Consider the following 19,156-nt stretch of genomic DNA (forward strand, 5'->3'; position numbering starts at 1 on the left):
GTGAACATTGTTCTACCTCTAAAGTGGGGCGTGAACATTGTTCTACCTCTAAAGTGGGGCGTGAACATTGTTCTACCTCTAAAGTGGGCGTGAACATTGTTCTACCTCTAAAGTGGGCGTGAACATTGTTCTACCTCTAAAGTGGGCGTGAACATTGTTCTTCCTCTAAAGTGGGCGTGAACATTGTTCTACCTCTAAAGTGGGGCGTGAACATTGTTCTACCTCTAAAGTGGGGCGTGAACATTGTTCCTCCTCTAAAGTGGGCGTGAACATTGTTCTACCTCTAAAGTGGGGTGTGAACATTGTTCTACCTCTAAAGTGGGGCGTGAACATTGTTCTTCCTCTAAAGTGGGCGTGAACATTGTTCTACCTCTAAAGTGGGGCGTGAACATTGTTCTACCTCTAAAGTGGGGCGTGAACATTGTTCTACCTCTAAAGTGGGGCGTGAACATTGTTCCTCCTCTAAAGTGGGCGTGAACATTGTTCTACCTCTAAAGTGGGGCGTGAACATTGTTCCTCCTCTAAAGTGGGCGTGAACATTGTTCTTCCTCTAAAGTGGGCGTGAACATTGTTCTACCTCTAAAGTGGGGCGTGAACATTGTTCTTCCTCCAAAGTGGGCGTGAACATTGTTCTACCTCTAAAGTGGGCGTGAACATTGTTCTACCTCTAAAGTGGGCGTGAACATTGTTCTACCTCTAAAGTGGGGCGTGAACATTGTTCTTCCTCCAAAGTGGGCGTGAACATTGTTCTACCTCTAAAGTGGGGCGTGAACATTGTTCTACCTCTAAAGTGGGCGTGAACATTGTTCTACCTCTAAAGTGGGCGTGAACATTGTTCTACCTCTAAAGTGGGGCGTGAACATTGTTCTACCTCTAAAGTGGGGCGTGAACATTGTTCTTCCTCCAAAGTGGGCGTGAACATTGTTCCTCCTCCAAAGTGGGCGTGACAGAAAAGGTTTGAGAGCCACTGCAGTCTAGACATCAGCTTCAAGTCTTAAACATTGATACTAGCCTCATGAATTCAGCAGCTCGACGGTTATAGATATCATAAGATTAAATCATATACTTCAACTAACTAGTAATAACTAGTTATCAAAGTCAGCTTTAATTGTTAATTTATGCAAACATACAGAAGATATGAAAGTACGTTTCTCTGTCCAACATGAAGTGAATTGCAATAATAAAGTGCAAAACAGATAAAACAACAACATTTAGACAACATATAAATAATAAACTATATATAAAAATAACTCTGAGTCTGTATTGCAGCATTCAGACATACGAGTCTAAAAGAGGACCGAGAGTTCATCTTCCTGGTGGAGGAAGACATGACTAGTTATTATAATAACTAGTCATGTCTAATAACTAGAATTGTAGAATAACTAGTAATATCTAATAACTAGTAATGTCTAATAACTAGCAATGTAGAATAACTAGTAATATCTAATAACTAGTAATGTCTAATAACTAGTAATGTCTGAATAAAGTGCAACACATTACAGGTTTAATGTGAGTTCATCCTGCTGATAGTGTCTCCCTCCTCTTCCTCTGTCTCTCTTCATCCTCTCCATCTCCCTCTTCTTCCTCTGTCTCTCTTCATCCTCTCTCTCTCCCCTATGTCTCTCCTCCTCTCTGCAGACTGAACAATTTACAAACACTAAACTAAAGTTGTGTCTGAACTCTCCTTCCTCCTCTTCCTCCTCCTCTCCGGTAACGAGACCCCCCCCCCGGAAGGCTCACCTCCTCCTGCAGATCCTCTCCTCTCCCTTCCCCCTCTCCTCTCCTTCCCTCCCTCTCTTCCTCTCCTTCCCTCCCTCTCTTCCTCTCCTTTCCCTTCCTCTCTCTCCTTTCCTCTCCTGTCGTCTGCAGACGCCATGCTGGCAAGCTGCCTTCTGTTCTCGGGAGCCATTTTCGTGGCCACCGTGGCTACCGAGCAGCTACCGCCGCGGACACGCACCTGGCGCGGCCCCGGTCCTGGTTCCGGTCCTGGTTCCGGTCCCGGTGCGCAGCTCGACCCCCGGTCCCCGGCCGCACCGAGCCCCGAACCCCGGTCTCCGGCTCCGCTTGGCTGCAAAGTTTCAACCGGGAGGAATTCTTTCAGTCGCCTCCTCCTCCTCGAGCTGTGGCCATCTTTCATCACAGGAAATGACATGAAGCAGGAGGAAGAGCGCGCGGCGGTTCCCGGTGTGCGCGCGAGCCTCGAGACGCTTCACCTGGTCCCTCACCTGCGACGCGTCATGACGTCACGACTCAAGACGTCCTCAGCCCAGATGGAACTGAACGCACTAATAATAATAATAACAACATTAATACACATTTATTATGGAATCATTATTTTCACCAATACAGAGTTCAGAGTGATGGATATTTAATAACAGAGACACCGATCAGCAATCAATCACTTTATTGATTAAAACCTTTATTCAAAAAGAACATCTGAAAATATAGTTTGATGACAGGGTTTTCATTTGAACTGGTTCTCACAGACTTCTATACATAGACTTCTATACAACCAGAGGAGTCGCCCCTGGTGGTCAGGAGAGAGAATGCAGCTTTAACACATGAAGACAGACTTCTATACAACCAGAGGGTCGCCCCTGGTGGTCAGGAGAGAGAATGCAGCTTTAACACATGAAGACAGACTTCTATACAACCAGAGGAGTCACCCCCTGGTGGTCAGGAGAGAGAATGCAGCTTTAACTCATGAAGCATAGACTTCAGGTTGAGGAGCTGGAGGTTGAGCAGTGATCAGAGAGATCACAGTCTCCCCTCCGCAGGCTGCAGGTTTGCTGCATGTGCCGGGCCTCGTTGTCTTGGTGGTAGTTGCTGGCGCTGTGCTCCTTGATGGTCCGGGTCTTGAACAGCATGGACCCTTTGATCAGACTGTGGTTCTGATGGGACTTGTCGGCGTAGAGGCGGCAAACGTGGCACCACATCTGGTCCAGGGTCGGCGAGTAGCGGAGGAACCAGAACTTTTTCAGCCAGGTCTTCTGGAAACGAAATCGCTGTTGAGGTTTAGGTTTGGACGCCTGGTCCGCCTGGTCCGCCTGGTCCTCCTGGTCCTCCTGGTCCTCCTGGGTCCGCTTGTTGGCCGAGTCCAGGTCCACATCTTTGCGGGCCACGAGAGGCTCCGACCCTATGGAGACACACGGCACGTTTAACCTCTCGGACAGATCCTGATCGAGAACCCTCGATCACGATGAGGGAGACTCACATGCAGGGTCCTGCTGCCCGTCGGTGGCCTTCTCAGGACTCTGCCGGTCCCGGTTCTGGTGGAGGAGAGACTGGGGGAAGACCTCCTGTCCTCCTCGCAGACGACACAGCGTCTCCTGCAGCTCCATGCACCTCCTCAGCAGCCGGTGACAGTTCCCACAGGAGGAGGAGCAGGACTCCTCGCAGGTCTGGGGAAGCTCCTCCCTGGGGGGACCCTTTGAGGCCCAAGGAGTCCTGGACCGGCTAGAGGCCTCCAGAGAAGCTTCCAGAGCCTCTCGGAAGAAATCCTGAAACATAAGAAATATAGAATGAATAAATGATCATGTTGAGTCAAAGTTTGATTCAGATCTTCATCCTGTTCTCACTGACGTTTGAATGTTAGAGGACTCCTCTGAGAGGGAAACGTTTACTCTGAAGTCGAGGTTCTTCTTCTTCTTCTCGGCAGCCGGTCTGAGCGTCTCGATGAAGACGGTTTCACGCCGCAGCGCCGACAGCAGCAGAGGCCGGACTTCTCTCCAGGGACGGACCGCCGGCGGATCTGGACCTGGACCGCCACAGAGGACTGGACCTGGACCGCCACAGAGGACTGGACCTGGACCGCCACAGAGGACTGGACCTGGACCGCCACAGAGGACTGGACCTGGACCGCCACAGAGGACAGAAGGAACACATATTTTTACTTTTACATTTCATTTAGCTGACGCTTTTATCCAAAGAGGCCTACAATAAGTTCATTCAACCATGAGAACAAACTCAGAACAAGAAAGTACAATTTATTATTCTCCTGATGTTGTGTAGCATGTATCAAATCTACAACCCCGTTTATAACACATGTGTAGAGGAAAGCAGCTCACTGCTCCACTAATACTGATACAACCTGATGGCTCACATATCTGCACTCATTCTGTTTTGTTTGGCAAAATTTTTTAAAAGCTTATTGTTTTCCACAATGAGCTATTTAGTAGTAACTAAATATGAGTATTTTTTTGCACAGATAGAACTTACACAAAACATTGTCTGATGGGGCAATCGGATTTACTTGAAAGTGATTGCAATTGTCTTTATTCTGTTATTTATAAAAGCACAGATGAGTCACACAATTATGTTATTTACAGAAAAAGTTTGAGAACCACAGCTTTAAGTGTTTGTGTCGGAGTCGCCGCCCATTTTGCACTATTACAATACTTATAGGCAACTAGTTATCATGTCTTCTGCTCCATGAAACGCATGTTAATGCTCAGTAGTACACATATGGTACTTTAATGTATTTGCATTGTAATAAAATGTGATAATTTTAAATGGGCATATATGCAGCTGTAACGGGTAGCCCAGTGCATCCCACATTTTTCAACATAACATTTTAAAACATTATAGTCATTATGGCCTTTATAAAAATGATTGTTTTGGGGGAGGTGGGGTAGTGCACTATAGGCCCCTGAGACACGGCTTAAGAGTTTGTCCTTAATGGAAAAAAAAACATTCCCCTTACATTACTTTTACTTTTATACTTTTAAGTAGTTTTGAAACCAGTACTTTTACACTTTTACTTAAGTAAAAAGCTTGAGTTGATACTTCAACTTTTACAGAAGTATTTTTAAACCCTAGTATCTATACTTCTACTTGAGTAATGAATGTGAATACTTTTGACACCTCTGGTAGCATGTACCTACAGGATGTTGTGTAGCATGTACCTACAGGATGTTGTGTAGCATGGACCTACAGGATGTTGTGTAGCATGGACCTACAGGATGTTGTGTAGCATGGACCTACAGGATGTTGTGTAGCATGGACCTACAGGATGTTGTGTAGCATGGACCTACAGGATGTTTGTGCCGGTGTTCATCAGGACTATGTGTCTCACCTCCTGCCGTCGGTGTCCCGCTTAAAGATCTGGTCTCTGAGGAGTGCCTATGGTCCAGGTCCTGCACCTGGTCCTGGACCTGGTCCTGCACCTGGTCCAGGTCCTGCACCTGGTCCTGCATCTGGTCCTGCATCTGTTGCAGGACCTGGACCAGGTCCTGCACCTGGCCCATCACCTGGTCCACGCCCTGCACCAGGTCCTGCACCTGGTCCTGCACCAGGTCCATGTCCAGGTCCTGGTCACTCTGCTCAGACTGGGAGAGATGCTCGGGGCTTCCCTCACTGGGCCCCATGTGGAGTGAAGGAACCCAGTCTGGATCCGACTCCATCATTTCACGAGAGGGTTGACCTGCAGACACTTTCATATCAATATCCACCAGAGCAGCAGCTTCAGTCATCATGAACTCTCTTTGGATCGTTGTGGATCCAACGTGACGTCTTCAAACGGAACAGGATATGAAACATCTCTTTCCTGAATGTGTGAGGATTCACCAGGTGACCAATGTCACGTCTACGAGTTAATAACTTGTACTGGATGTGACTAACTTATAACTACTTATAACTAACTTATAACTAGTTGTAACTAACTTATAACTAGTTGTAACTAGTTGTAACTAACGTATAACCAGTTTTAACTGGTTGTAGCTAACGTATAACTGGTTTTAACTGGTTTAAACTGGTTGTAACTAACCTATAACTAGTTTGAACTGGTTTAAACTGGTTGTAACTAACGTATAATTAGTTTTAACTGGTTGTAACTAACGTATAACCAGTTTTAACTGGTTGTAACTAACGTATAACTGGTTGTAACAAACGTATAACTGGTTTTAACTGGTTGTAACTAACGTATAACTAGTTTTAACTGGTTGTAGCTAACATATAACTAGTTTTAACTGGTTGTAACTAACGTATAAGTGGTTGTAACTAACGTATAACTAGTTTTAACTGGTTTTAACTGGTTGTAAAGTACGTATAACTGGTTGTAACTAACGTATAACTAGTTTTAACTGGTTTAAACTGGTTGTAAATTACGTATAACTGGTTGTAACTAACGTATAACTAGTTTTAACTGGTTGTAGCTAACGTATAACTGGTTTAAACTGGTTGTAACTAACGTATAACTGGTTTTAACTGGTTGTCACTAACGTAAAACTGGTTTTAACTGGTTGTAACTAACGTGAAACTGGTTTTAACTGCTTGTCACTAACGTATAACTGGTTTAAACTGGTTGTAACTAACGTATAACTGGTTTAAACTGGTTGTAACTAACGTATAACTGGTTTAAACTGGTTGTAACTAACGTATAACTGGTTTTAACTGGTTGTAACTAACGTATAACTAGTTTTAACTGGTTGTAACTACTTGTAACGAACGTATAACTGGTTTTAACTGGTTGTAACTGGTTGTAACTAACGTATAACTGGTTGTAACTAACGTATAACTAGTTTTAACTGGTTGTAACTAGTTGTAACTAACGTATAACTGGTTTTAACTGACGTATAACTAGTTTTAACTGGTTGTAACTAACGTATAACTGGTTGTAACTGGTTGTAACTAACGTATAACTGGTTTTAACTGGTTGTAACTAACGTATAACTGGTTTTAACTGGTTGTAACTTACGTATAACTGGTTTTAACTGGTTGTAACTAACGTATAACTGGTTTTAACTGGTTGTAACTTACGTATAACTGGTTTTAACTGGTTGTAACTAACGTATAACTGGTTTTAACTGGTTGTAACTTACGTATAACTGGTTTTAACTGGTTGTAACTTACGTATAACTGGTTTTAACTGGTTGTAACTAACGTATAACTGGTTTTAACTGGTTGTAACTAACGTATAACTGGTTTTAACTGGTTGTAACTTACGTATAACTGGTTTTAACTGGTTGTAACTAACGTATAACTGGTTTTAACTGGTTGTAACTTACGTATAACTGGTTTTAACTGGTTGTAACTAACGTATAACTGGTTTTAACTGGTTGTAACTTACGTATAACTGGTTGTAACTGGTTGTAACTAACGTATAACTGGTTTTAACTGGTTGTAACTAACGTATAACTGGTTTTAACTGGTTGTAACTAACGTATAACTAGCTTTAACTGGTTGTAGCTAACGTATAACTAGTTTTAACTGGTTGTAACTAACGCATAACTGGTTTTAACTGGTTGTAACTAACGTATAACTAGTTTTAATTGGTTGTAAATGACGTATAACTAGTTTTAACTGGTTTAAACTGGTTGTAGCTAACGTATAACTGGTTTGAACTGGTTGTAATAAACGTATAACTAGTTTTAACTGGTTGTAGCTAACGTATAACTAGTTTTAATTGGTTGTAAATTACGTATAACTAGTTTTAACTGGTTTAAACTGGTTGTAGCTAACGTATAACTGGTTTGAACTGGTTGTAGCTAACGTATAACTAGTTTTAACTGGTTGTAACTAACGTATAACTGGTTTTAACTGGTTGTAACTAACGCATAACTAGTTTTAACTGGTTGTAAATTACGTATAACTAGTTTTAACTGGTTGTAGCTAACGTATAACTAGTTTTAACTGGTTGTAGCTAACGTATAACTAGTTTTAACTGGTTGTAACTAACGTATAACTGGTCTTAACTGGTTGTAACTAACGCATAACTGGTTTTAAGTGTTTGTAACTAACGTATAACTGGTTTTAACTGGTTGTAAATTACGTATAACTGGTTATAACTAACGTATAACTACTCGTAACCCGCTGTAAACAGTGGTAACTCACCTGAGTGGAAGTGTCTGGAGCAGACCCGGATGGAGGACGGGGAGTTGAACGAGATGTCCTCCCGGCCCACAGCAGCGACCCAGCGGGTCCTGCGGACCCCGGTCAGCCGGGACATGTTCTGCCCTTCGTGCTTCCTCCAGGTGGGGAAGCAGTGGAAGGTGAAGCCTTGGATCCACCTCCCGCCGCGGTCGTGAGACTGGCGGCCGCAGCCTAACACGCAGCAGCGTTTCCCGCTCATGGAGCCTCAGACGGGCCGAGAAATAGGCAGAAGGTTGAGAGGAAACAACGGGAAGAGCAGCGCGGTCACACAGCAGCCACGGACATCTCCCGGAAGCGACCTCACCAACGACCCGCCCTACTCGGCCTCTGATTGGCCAGTGCTCGTTGGCTGGATTGTTATGAGGAACGGGATTGGTTAGAACAGGGTCATAATATCAAAGTGAGCCAATCAGAGGCTGAGTAGGGCGGGTCTTGTCTGTCCCTCCTCTTCCGTTTACAGGCTGTTTTCAGGCGATAGAACCGGAAACAAGAAAAACAAAAACAAAGGAGTTTCTTATAAACATACAGATATATGAAGTGTTTTTGATAGTTCAATTATAAAGTACTTTTGCACATTGATAAGCATCCTTAAATAAAACAACTATACATATATACATATACGTATATATATATATATGTATATATATATATATACGTATATGTATATATAATACATATATAAATAGAAATATTAAAGATGTAAAATATGTATAAATACATATATATGTTTATATAATAATAACACATATATACATATATGTATTTTGTTATATATACATATATATTTATATATAATAATAACAACAAAATATATATATATGTATTTTTTTTAATATATTTTAAATATATATAAATATTATATTTTAAATTTTAAATATTTTCATATATTTTCAATAAATTGTATGTTTTATACATTTTCCTTCAAATATATGTTATCAATATTATACAAGTAATCTTTTCCAGATATAAACAGCTAAACAGGGGGTGAGACAAACACACACAATACAACCAGGAGAGAGTTTCTTACAAACGCTTACATATTAATAAATCATACAGTTCCAGATATGATAATGCATAATAAGATCACAGGCGGCAGGTTTAAACTGCAGTGTATGTTTTATCACCAAGAACACATCAAAGAAAAAACTGAATTTATATCATATTTAATCAGCATTAAATTGTATTCTGAGAAGAAAACGAGGCGTTCACAGTTTACTGTAAAGACGAATACGACACAGAAAAAGAAAATTAGCAGAGGATGGTTTCGATCCATCGACCTCTGGGTTATGGGCCCAGCACGCTTCCGCTGCGCCACTCTGCTGCTCGGGTTCCTCATGCTCACAGTTACGGAGTTAAACGTGTCACCACCGGAACACATGACGTCACTGATGACATTCACGTCTTCGATTATTCTGACCGGAAGCGTCCTCTGCGCTCTCAAACTGAGAAGAACGCTTACGGCCACTGGTTGAGTCTCCACCGCAGGGACGCGAGTTCGAATCCCATCCGCGACCGTTTTACCTTCATCCAACAAAGACATCTCACCGGATAGTTTTGATCTGAAACGCTGCAGAGATGTGAACCAGAAACGGGAGGGAAAGGTTCACGTCATGGCTGAGTTCACATCCCTCAGGATCACCGTACAAATACGTGTATCAAGCAAAAGTCTTGCTGGATATTGTACTCAAAGCAGAAAAAGGCTCCCCAAATGTTATATCATTGTACTTAAAATAGGTTTCACAAGCTTTAAATGACTTTAATCATTTCAGAAGGTATTAAAAGAGCAGGATCTCTAACATTCATAACTTTATGCTCGTTAGTGAATACAGACCTGATGAGCTCACTGACACTGTGACATCTTATATCAGCTTTTGTGAGGACTTGTGTGTGTCGACTAAAACCTTCTGCACATACAACAACAACAAACCCTGGTTCCCTGCAGGACTCAGGCAGCTTGGTCGGGCTAAAGAGGAGGATAAACTGGGGGAAAGTTTTCAGCCAACGACCCCTCGTCAGTCTGGAGAGGCCTGGAGGTTCTCACCAACTACAGGAGACCATTGCCCCCACTGAGGACAATCACCGACTGGCTGACGACCTGAATGTGTTCTAGTGCAGGTTTGATGAGCCCACTTCCACCCTGCCCAACTGCCCCGTCATCAAACTACCACCTCCACTCTCTGCCTCCTCCTCACCTCTCCCATCCAACCCCCCACCGGCACTGAGGATCTGGAAGAGGATTTGAGTCGGCTCTTTCAGAGGCAGAAGACCAGGAAGGCTCCGGTCCAGACGGGGTCCCTCCTGCCAGAGAGTCTGTGTGACCAGCTGGCCTCCATCTTCACGGAGATCTTCAACCGATCACTGGAGCTGTGTGAAGTCCCTCCTGCTTCAAGCGCTGCATGATCACCCCGGTCCCCAAGAAGTCCTCCATCACAGGACTACATGACTACAGACCCGTCGCCCTGACGTCTGTGGTCATGAAACCGTGCAAACAGGTCGGTGGATGATGCAATAAATATGAGACTGCACAATATGCTGCAACACCTGGACTCCCCAGGGTCATATGAGGGCTCTGTTTGTGGACTTCAGCTCCGCATTCAACACCATCATCCCGGAGGTTCTTCAACCCAAACTCTCCCAGCTCAGCGTGCCAGTGGATCACAAACTTCCTGTCAGGCAGGACGCAGCAGGTGAGGCTGGGAAAAATCACATCCAGAACCCGGACCATAAGCACTGGCGCCCCCAGGACCCGGACCATTAGCACGGGCACCCCCCAGGACCCGGACTATAAGCACTGGCGCCCCCCAGGACCCGGACCATTAGCACTGGCGCCCCCAGGACCCGGACTATAAGCACTGGCGCCCCCAGGACCCGGACTATAAGCACTGGCGCCCCCCAGGACCCGGACCATTAGCACTGGCGCCCCCAGGACCCAGACTATAAGCACTGGCGCCCCCAGGACCCGGACTATAAGCACTGGCGCCCCCAGGACCCGGACCATAAGCACTGGTGCCCCACAGGACCCGGACTATAAGCACTGGCGCCCCCCAGGACCCGGACCATAAGCACTGGCGCCCCCAGGACCCGGACCATAAGCACTGGCGCCCCACATGACCTGGACCATAAGCACTGGCGCCCCACAGGACCCGGACCATAAGCACTGGCGCCCCCCAGGACCCGGACCATAAGCACTGGCGCCCCACAGGACCTGGACCATAAGCACTGGCGCCCCCCAGGACCCGGACTATTAGCACTGGCGCCCCCCAGGACCCGGACCATTAGCACTGGCGCCCCCAGGACCCGGACTATAAGCACTGGCGCCCCCAGGACCCGGACTATAAGCACTGGCGCCCCCAGGACCCGGACCATAAGCACTGGTGCCCCACAGGACCCGGACTATAAGCACTGGCGCCCCCCAGGACCCGGACCATAAGCACTGGCGCCCCCAGGACCCGGACCATAAGCACTGGCGCCCCACATGACCTGGACCATAAGCACTGGCGCCCCACAGGACCCGGACCATAAGCACTGGCGCCCCCCAGGACCCGGACCATAAGCACTGGCGCCCCACAGGACCTGGACCATAAGCACTGGCGCCCCCCAGGACCCGGACTATTAGCACTGGCGCCCCCCAGGACCCGGACCATTAGCACTGGCGCCCCCAGGACCCGGACTATAAGCACTGGCGCCCCCAGGACCCGGACTATAAGCACTGGCGCCCCCAGGACCCGGACCATAAGCACTGGTGCCCCACAGGACCCGGACTATAAGCACTGGCGCCCCCCAGGACCCGGACCATAAGCACTGGCGCCCCCAGGACCCGGACCATAAGCACTGGCGCCCCACAGGACCTGGACCATAAGCACTGGCGCCCCCCAGGACCCGGACCATAAGCACTGGCGCCCCCCAGGACCCGGACCATAAGCACTGGCGCCCCACAGGACCTGGACCATAAGCACTGGCGCCCCCCAGGACCCGGACTATTAGCACTGGCGCCCCCCAGGACCCGGACCATAAGCACTGGCGCCCCACAGGACCTGGACCATAAGCACTGGCGCCCCACAGGACCCGGACTATAAGCACTGGCGCCCCCCAGGTCCCAGACCATAAGCACTGGCGCCACCCAGGACCCGACTATTAGCACTGGCGCCCCCAGGACCCGGACTATAAGCACTGGCGCCCCCAGGACCCGGACTATAAGCACTGGCGCCCCCCAGGACCCGGACTATAAGCACTGGCGCCCCCAGGACCCGGACCATAAGCACTGGTGCCCCACAGGACCCGGACTATAAGCACTGGCGCCCCCCAGGACCCGGACCATAAGCACTGGCGCCCCCAGGACCCGGACCATAAGCACTGGCGCCCCACAGGACCTGGACCATAAGCACTGGCGCCCCACAGGACCCGGACCATAAGCACTGGCGCCCCCCAGGACCCGGACCATAAGCACTGGCGCCCCACAGGACCTGGACCATAAGCACTGGCGCCCCCCAGGACCCGGACTATTAGCACTGGCGCCCCCCAGGACCCGGACCATAAGCACTGGCGCCCCACAGGACCTGGACCATAAGCACTGGCGCCCCACAGGACCCGGACTATAAGCACTGGCGCCCCCCAGGTCCCAGACCATAAGCACTGGCGCCACCCAGGACCCGACTATTAGCACTGGCGCCCCCAGGACCCGGACTATAAGCACTGGCGCCCCCAGGACCCGGACTATAAGCACTGGCGCCCCCCAGGACCCGGACTATAAGCACTGGCGCCCCCAGGACCCGGACCATAAGCACTGGTGCCCCACAGGACCCGGACTATAAGCACTGGCGCCCCACAGGACCCGGACTATAAGCACTGGCGCCCCCCAGGACCCGGACTATAAGCACTGGAGCCCCACAGGACCTGGACCATAAGCACTGGCGCCCCACAGGACCCGGACCATAAGCACTGGCGCCCCCCAGGACCCGGACCATAAGCACTGGCGCCCCCCAGGACCCAGACCATAAGCACTGGCGCCACCCAGGACCCGACTATTAGCACTGGCGCCTCCAGGACCCGGACCATAAGCACTGGCGGCCCCAGGACCCGGACCATAAGCACTGGCGCCCCACACGACCTGGACCATAAGCACTGGCGCCCCACAGGACCCGGACCATAAGCACTGGCGCCCCCCAGGACCCGGACCATAAGCACTGGCGCCCCCCAGGACCCGACTATTAGCACTGGCGCCCCCAGGACCCGGACCATAAGCGCTGGCGCCCCCAGGACCCGGACCATAAGCACTGGCGCCCCACAGGACCTGGACCATAAGCACTGGCGCCCCACACGACCCGGACCATAAGCACTGGCGCCCCACAGGACCCGGACCATAAGCACTGGCGCCCCCCAGGACCCGGACTATTAGCACTGGCGCTCCCCAGGACCCGGACCATAAGAACTGGCGCCCCACAGGACCTGGACCATAAGCACTGGCGCCCCACAGGACCCGGACCATAAGCACTGGCACCCCCCAGGACCCGGACCATAAGCACTGGCGCCCCACAGGACCTGGACCATAAGCACTGGCGCCCCCCAGGACCCGGACTATTAGCACTGGCGCCCCCTAGGACCCGGACCATAAGCACTGGCGCCCCACAGGACCTGGACCATAAGCACTGGCGCCCCACAGGACCCGGACTATAAGCACTGGCGCCCCCCAGGTCCCAGACCATAAGCACTGGCGCCACCCAGGACCCGACTATTAGCACTGGCGCCCCCAGGACCCGGACTATAAGCACTGGCGCCCCCAGGACCCGGACTATAAGCACTGGCGCCCCCCAGGACCCGGACTATAAGCACTGGCGCCCCCAGGACCCGGACCATAAGCACTGGTGCCCCACAGGACCCGGACTATAAGCACTGGCGCCCCACAGGACCCGGACTATAAGCACTGGCGCCCCCCAGGACCCGGACTATAAGCACTGGAGCCCCACAGGACCTGGACCATAAGCACTGGCGCCCCACAGGACCCGGACCATAAGCACTGGCGCCCCCCAGGACCCGGACCATAAGCACTGGCGCCCCCCAGGACCCAGACCATAAGCACTGGCGCCACCCAGGACCCGACTATTAGCACTGGCGCCTCCAGGACCCGGACCATAAGCACTGGCGGCCCCAGGACCCGGACCATAAGCACTGGCGCCCCACACGACCTGGACCATAAGCACTGGCGCCCCACAGGACCCGGACCATAAGCACTGGCGCCCCCCAGGACCCGGACCATAAGCACTGGCGCCCCCCAGGACCCGACTATTAGCACTGGCGCCCCCAGGACCCGGACCATAAGCGCTGGCGCCCCCAGGACCCGGACCATAAGCACTGGCGCCCCACAGGACCTGGACCATAAGCACTGGCGCCCCACACGACCCGGACCATAAGCACTGGCGCCCCACAGGACCCGGACCATAAGCACTGGCGCCCCCCAGGACCCGGACTATTAGCACTGGCGCTCCCCAGGACCCGGACCATAAGCACTGGCGCCCCCCAGGGATGTGTGCTCTCCCCACTGCTTTTCTCCCTCTACACCATAACTGCACCTCAGGGTGCTGGTCTGTTAAACTCCTGAAGTTCAGAGACTCAGCGGCCGTCGGCCTCATCAGGACCGGTGTGAGTCTGCTACAGACGGGAGGATGAACAGCTGGTTCTCTGTGTGATCTCGTTTCTTTCATGGTCACCAGAATGAAATCCTATAAAACATCTAGAAAGTCGACACACAAGCTGCTTTTCACAATTTATTAACAAAATGATAAAATAAATAAATACAAATTGATCAAATGCTCCTAATATCAACTCCTCCCCATGTTCCCTACAGTATTTCCTAAACACTGCATACAAAGAATTCATCACAGAAGAGGCTCAATACAGAGGTAAGAATCCACCAGACCAGTCACAATGTCAGGCCAACAGAAGACACATCTGGAACAGAAGTCAAAAAAATAAACACATTCCTTTCCAAAATCATTATGAAAAAATACAAACAATTATACAAATATTCAGATCGTGTAATTACCAATTTACACATTATTCAGCACACCAGGTGAACTTTTCTTTATTCATATCGCTACAATGCATCTCACCAAATGGAAGATTAAAAAAAGACTTCTTGTATTTTTTTATGTATCTTGTTTTTTGTTTGTTTGCTGCACTCACACACCCCAATGGAATAATCTGCGGAGGTAAAGAAGCGTGAACAGTTGGATCCGGACAGGATGTGATGTCATGTCGACAGAATACTAGAAGGCCACAACCATGACTTGATCGCTTGTTGAAAGGAGAAAGACTGCGGCGTCGGAGTGAGCGGCTTTAGGGGCGCTTTCAGAAGAAAGACGGACACGACCATCTTTTTTTTGCTTTTTCTTTTTTATGCATACAAGACTTCCTCAAAAAACACAAACTGAACAAACGCTCCTCTTCCAGCTGGACGACGCACACGATGCCGATGGAGAAGCTTATTTTTAGATGATATGCAACCGACGACACACGAGGCTTCCAAACACAGATGCACGTTTGCAGTGTTCTTTGGATAAATTCACTTTTAGACGAACTGGAGGCCCCTCCCCCAAACATTCAGCGTGGCGCGTCAGTTCACATCTAAACGTCCATGAAACAGCATGTCGGGAAGAAATGTTTACCTTCTACATGACCACTTGTGAATGTTCAAAGAAAAAAAGGTGACTCGAGTTTCACATACAAAAAAAAAGCATTTCCAAAAAAAAGTTTGACAACTGTTGTATAAAAATTTGCATAAGAAGGCATGCGATCCACCAGACTCAGTGGACAGGTGTTGCTCCCGGGGTCGAAGTCGGCCGGGTGCAGGTTCCTTTGATCACATGACCGGATTTAGCAAAGTCATCTCTCCGAAAAACACACAAAGAAGAAGAAGAAGAAGAAGAAGAAGAAGAAGAAGAAGAAGAAGAAGAAGAAGAAGAAGAAGAAGAAGAAGAAGAAGAAGAACAAGAAGAAGAAGAAGAAGAAGAAGAACCACAGCACGGCAGGAACGATGAAGGGTCTGAGGGAACCAACGAGTCCGGACTAACACGCCTCATTTTACACTCTGATATCAAGAAGAAGAAGAAGAATAATACTGGTCAAACCAAAAGTGCATCACGAAACAACTGGCTGTCACACCGAGCAAAGATCCCCTCTTCCTCCTCCTCCTCTTCCTCATTAATCCCTCTTTGGACTTCCTCACTGACCACGACAACCAAACGCCCTCCGCCAGCTTCTGCAGTGATTCTTTTTAAATTTTTTTATGTCAAAGTTAAATCACATAAAAAGTCAAATAAAAACACATTTAAGGCAACTCCTATAATAAACAACAACAAAAACACTATCTGGTCAATCTAAACGGCATCGTATGAAATGTAGTTTCCACTTGCATCGCCTGCTGGCAGCCTGAGGTGAGCGGGGGGCGGGGCTCTGGGCGAGATCATCTGGAGGGTTCAGAAGGTTTCTACAAGTCACAGTGCAAGTCAAGAGACAAAATATTATCTGCTGTTTGAAGAAAGGCACTCGAGGTACCTACTGTACAGAGGGGCCGGTCCAGCTGGTCTGGAACACGGAGAGAAAAGAGACGGCGGCTCGACTGCGTCCGACAAACGAGATCCGCGAGGGGACGCGCCCCGCTTACGCCCCGCACGGTGCGGTTCTTTAGAGACTCTTTCTTTTCCTGGGATCTTCTGAATGAAGGCAGTTTGTACAGCTGATGTCAAGAGAACGAGGGCGTCAAGGAGGATATGCTGATTCGGTACGATATGAAAGAGACGGTGCTTATTGGATCGGGACTCCAACGGCGTGTTCACGCTCACTTTGTCCTTCGAGGAGGATCCTCTCAGGACGTCTTCCCCTATTAAACCACGTCAGGAGTCCACAGCCATGCTAACAGCCGAATGCTAACGTTCCCCACCGTAGTTTGGCCTGTTAGCATGCTAAGATTAGCCAATTGGAAACACTAGCATGTTAATCTGATGATGGCGCTCGATGAGTCAGAGGATGAACAAAGCTTCTACGGCAGACTGGTTGCCAACCAGGAGAAGTTGTGATATTTCTTAGGATAGATGAAACGATAAATTACATTAAAATCCATCCAGTAGTTCCATCCTCTAGCATGGCTACAAACGCACAAACAACAGATCACCGTATTTTGAGATCCACTTCTACATCTTCAGAATTCCTCCGGTCAATACGTTTTTGGACTCACTCCAATATTGCAGAAAGAAAGGAAGAAAGCAGAACCAGAGGCACCGTGAAGGAACCAACCAGAGAACCCAACGAGAAGCCAGAAGTCATGATCAGGAACCAGACAGACGGACCCCAACTGACGGATAACAGCCCCACAGTTCAGCCGAGGCATGCTCCAGAAAGGAAAGGGATTATCCAGAAAGAAGGGATGCTCCAGAAAGAAGGGATGCTCCAGAAAGGAAAGGGATTATCCAGAAAGAAGGGATGCTTCAGAAAGGAAAGGGATTATCCAGAAAGAAGGGATGCTTCAGAAAGAAGGGATGCTCCAGAAAGGAAAGGGATTATCCAGAAAGAAGGGATGCTCCAGAAAGAAGGGATGCTCCAGAAAGGAAAGGGATTATCCAGAAAGAAGGGATGCTCCAGAAAGAGATGATCCAGAAAGGAAAGGGATGCTCCAGAAAGAAGGGATGCTCCAGAAAGAAGGGATGCTCCAGAAAGGAAAGGGATTATCCAGAAAGAAGGGATGCTCCAGAAAGAACTGAGGGGTTTCAAAAACTCCTCCCGAAAAACATGACCCCGCCTCAATGTCAGACAGAGGTTTGGGTCTCCTAGAAAAATATTGGCAATGTGGGGATAAGTCACATCACAACAAAGAGATGCATACTCTGTTTAATTCCATATTAACATACAAAAAGCTCTTCAGCACTTCTTTGTAATGCAGCAAGCTTGTGCTTTAATGTCAGGATTTGTAGTATTGTCCTTTGAGATGCATCTGCAGGAGCAGGTTCACACAACAAATCCCTCCAGTTCAAGGACAAAAAAGTTCCTTTCATGTTATTGTTTAATAAGCTCTCCTGTCTAAATCTGGGGACTTCCAATTTCTGAAATGGTAGCATCTATATCTTACAACGCCAATGAGTTGATCGGTCAGTAAGTGGACTTTTCCCTTCTGAGTTTGGATACAACATCATTTGCAGTTCAGGAATCAACAGAAATGTACATAATGCAAAGACCACCACTTCAAAAAGAGGATTCCTTTCTGTGTTGATAATGCCAGTACAGCAGGTTCGGAACAGAAAGCACTTATTCTGAAGACTAGGAAGACCTGAATATCTTTTCCTATAAAAAAGAAACACAGCCCAGATATAGTGTGTGTGTGTGTGTGTGTGTGTGTGTGTGTGTGTGTGTGTGTGTGTGTGTGTGTGTGTTTGTGTGTGTGTGTGTTGACATTGCAATATTGCAATTTCACATTTAGTGCTCACAGTTGACACACTTGACTCACGAATGAAAAACTCAATCACTACACTTAACCGACACCACTGAAAACATCTGTTAGGCTACCGCGCCGTGTCCACCTCGTCCTGCGGGGCTCTGCTGCTCAGGGAACAGGTGGGGAGGAGATGGAGGGGGAGTGGCATTGGTCCACCGGGAGACGCTAGACTCTATTTTACTGTCCTCATACCGAGTCGTTAAGAAGGGGTCACACTGGACCGTTGGTGGACTGGAGGAAGGTAAGCGTTTAACTTGTAGGAGTCGATACGCTTCAAACAAACGGCGTCAAAAGAAGGATTTGAACTTCTCTGACATTCAAACAGTACTTCATACGAACTGGTTTCAATGCAGGGGGAGGAAGATGAACTGGGATTGTTGGTCCGTAGGGGATATTATGATCATTGGTCCATTGGGTTAGGGAGGTTGACTTTGGTCACTGGGGAAGGTACGTCCAGGTTTCACCATTACCAGACTCCTCACATCTCGTCCTCGTCTCTTTTAGGGTCGGGGGTATTCGGACAACAATGTCCACCAGTGTGGTCATGACCAGAGGGTTATGTTGGAATGGGTAAGAGTTGGTGTTAGTCACTAGGTGACTGGTATCGGTTGATGGGGAAGTTAGTGAAGTTGATCCAGAAGCCTCGGTATGCTTTGTGTTTGAAGCATATCCGAATTGTTGAAGGTATTACAGCCCATCCCCCCACATCTTTAAAGGGTGGATGTTTTGATTCTGACAATTTGTCTTTCCGAAATAGACTCTCCAAAATCAAGCTCTATTTTTGTTTTGTGTGTACAGACAAGAGCA

General features: G+C 48.4%; 1 protein-coding gene across 2 annotated transcripts; it reads right to left on the reverse strand.

Moving 5' to 3' along the window:
- Positions 1 to 2,462: 2,462 nt before the first annotated feature.
- On the reverse strand, positions 2,463 to 5,228 carry LOC306742021 (uncharacterized protein). 2 transcript variants are annotated; one of them, XM_079224363.1, is made up of 4 exons: positions 5,075 to 5,228; positions 3,583 to 3,853; positions 3,215 to 3,500; positions 2,463 to 3,136 (listed from the first exon to the last, which is right to left on the reverse strand). In XM_079224363.1, exons 3-4 carry the CDS (start codon positions 3,339 to 3,341, stop codon positions 2,718 to 2,720), a joined length of 546 nt encoding a protein of 181 aa, XP_079080489.1. In that variant the 5' UTR covers positions 3,342 to 3,500; positions 3,583 to 3,853; positions 5,075 to 5,228; the 3' UTR covers positions 2,463 to 2,717. The 2 variants fall into 2 exon arrangements, with proteins under 2 accessions (XP_079080489.1, XP_079080488.1); XM_079224362.1 differs by lacking the exon at positions 2,463 to 3,136 and having other exon boundaries at positions 3,347 to 3,500.
- Between the last annotated feature and the right edge of the window lie 13,928 nt (positions 5,229 to 19,156).

This window comes from Taurulus bubalis, assembly GCF_910589615.1.
Source record: "Taurulus bubalis genome assembly, chromosome: 9".
NCBI classification, from domain to species: Eukaryota; Metazoa; Chordata; class Actinopteri; order Perciformes; family Cottidae; genus Taurulus; species Taurulus bubalis.